The 1,863-nt window shown below is 40.5% G+C and overlaps 1 protein-coding gene across 3 annotated transcripts in view; it reads right to left on the bottom strand.

Moving 5' to 3' along the window:
* Window positions 1-1,234: 1,234 nt before the first annotated feature.
* Window positions 1,235-1,863, bottom strand: part of mmadhcb (metabolism of cobalamin associated Db) — a 12,756-nt gene continuing 12,127 nt past the window's right edge. For all 3 annotated transcript variants that reach the window (XM_014029974.1, XM_014029972.1, XM_014029973.1), the window contains one exon: window positions 1,235-1,441. In XM_014029974.1, the coding sequence (XP_013885428.1) occupies window positions 1,256-1,441 (186 nt within the window). In that variant the 3' untranslated portion in view covers window positions 1,235-1,255. The remainder of the gene's footprint in view (window positions 1,442-1,863) is intronic.

Here is a 1,863-nt window from a genome sequence, read left to right as displayed (position 1 = left end):
ATCTGTGTTCGACTACTCCACCTAGGCTGCATTTTTGAGCACAGATCCACTGAGAAACTTGCTGTTTCAGCAACATTTAATTTAAAAACTTTTGAGGTTAAACAAATGTTCATATTTAATTTAAATAAATTACAAGTTCAAAGGGGCATGGACATTTCTCTTTTTTGTATCGAAAAATATCGAACCGAATCGTGAATTTTCTGTATCGTTGCAGCCCTAGTAAATAGCTCAATAACATAACTTGGTGTATGTTTTACAATTGTCATAACCATGTTCACAGTCTTTTTATGTTTAAATAGAAATTTAACTTGACTTCTCATTGTTTCTGTTTCAAAACACCTTGAAATTGGCCTCTGTGTCTTTGAGAACCTCCTTCAGCTTCTGTCCCACCCATTTCAGCACGGGGCTGGTGTGTTTGCTCTGTGATGAGGAAGCTCAGCTTAGAGACACAGCCCAGAGGAGGAGCTGGTCCCAAAAGGCGGTTCTAGACCCAACCAGTGGTTTTTGCTCCCCTGCCTGCTGCCTCAGGACACGACAGGATTTATCAAACATGATTGAGTCAAAGCCAGACTCTGAGCATGTTTTTGATGACAGTGTAACATTATAACTTGATATAAAACTCAAAAAAGTTGATTTTACATATTGTCCTTTTAACTTTTATCAGCAAACTCTTGTGGATATTAATTTGGTCCAAACAGCAAAGCACTGCAAAGTATTGTAATTCCCGTATTTCTATAATCTCAAGCATAATACGATCATCGTTTTTTGGGGTTTGAAAAGCATTAAAAATCTAATCATCAATAACCCGTGTATAAAACTAAAATAGTATCTGGTCTGATAAATATTTAGAGGCCATTACCTTATACTTTTTCATCACTCTGAGTTTTAGCCAGTTCTCCGTCAGCCACTCATAAACAAACGTTAGTTTTAGTTGTAACACCTTGTTCACCTGATCCAAACTGTCAGAGGAGACATATGTATCATCTACGTAGAAACATTTACAAAAATCCTAAATATGTTGGTCTAAACTAATGTCAATGAACAGTTATGACCTCCTCTGACTCATACTGATGAACGGAGGTTCTTAAAACTCAGAGTACCATCAGATAAAGAATAAAAGCTGATAACAGACAACCTGATGACCCCCACCTGCAGTGTGGACACCTGATGGACATCCTGTTGGACACTGCTGCAGGACATGTCAGTCACTTGGTTGTGTTGAATGAAACACTCGTTTTATTCTGGCTGTAGGACTTTATTGCAGATTTTTCACAAGACTGGTTGGAGGGGCGTTGGTACATATGGTCCCCACAAAAACCCGAGTCCCCCACAGAGAGTGTCGGATCACTCTGCAGCAGCCCAGGTCCTCGATCTGAAAGCCCAGGTGACCGTACCGCTCATCGGTCTCAAACAGCGTGTTGTTGGTGTACGCTCCGAAATACTGCGGGAAAACACAAACAGGATTCTAGAATAAGACATTTCTACACGTCAACATTGTCCTGATGGTGTCCTCCTCAGTCCTCGTCCATTCTGTCCACTTCGTCTCAGAATGATGACCGCTGACCTTGGAGTTCACCTTTAATCTTTGGAACTTGTTCTGGACCCTCAGTCTGTCTCTTCAGTTTGTCCTCGGCTGTCTGTCCTCCATGTCCAGTGTGTTACACACCATGACACCAGACAGCCCTGTGACTACCTGTCAGTCTTTAACAGACTGATTACAGGACACACCTGAGTTGTTGCATGTCCATGTGGACAGATCAGCTTCAGTCTTTTCTGGTTTGTCTTTAGTTTCTTTTTCTTTAATTCTGGTGAAACAAAAATCTAAAACACTGAATTTTATTAGTTTTCAGTGAGTTTTTATTT

The sequence above is a fragment of the Austrofundulus limnaeus genome, unplaced genomic scaffold, assembly GCF_001266775.1.
Source record: "Austrofundulus limnaeus strain Quisiro unplaced genomic scaffold, Austrofundulus_limnaeus-1.0 Scaffold981, whole genome shotgun sequence".
Taxonomy (NCBI): domain Eukaryota; kingdom Metazoa; phylum Chordata; class Actinopteri; order Cyprinodontiformes; family Rivulidae; genus Austrofundulus; species Austrofundulus limnaeus.
Note: the sequence above shows the minus strand (reverse complement) of the source record. Positions and strands in the feature narration are given on the sequence as shown.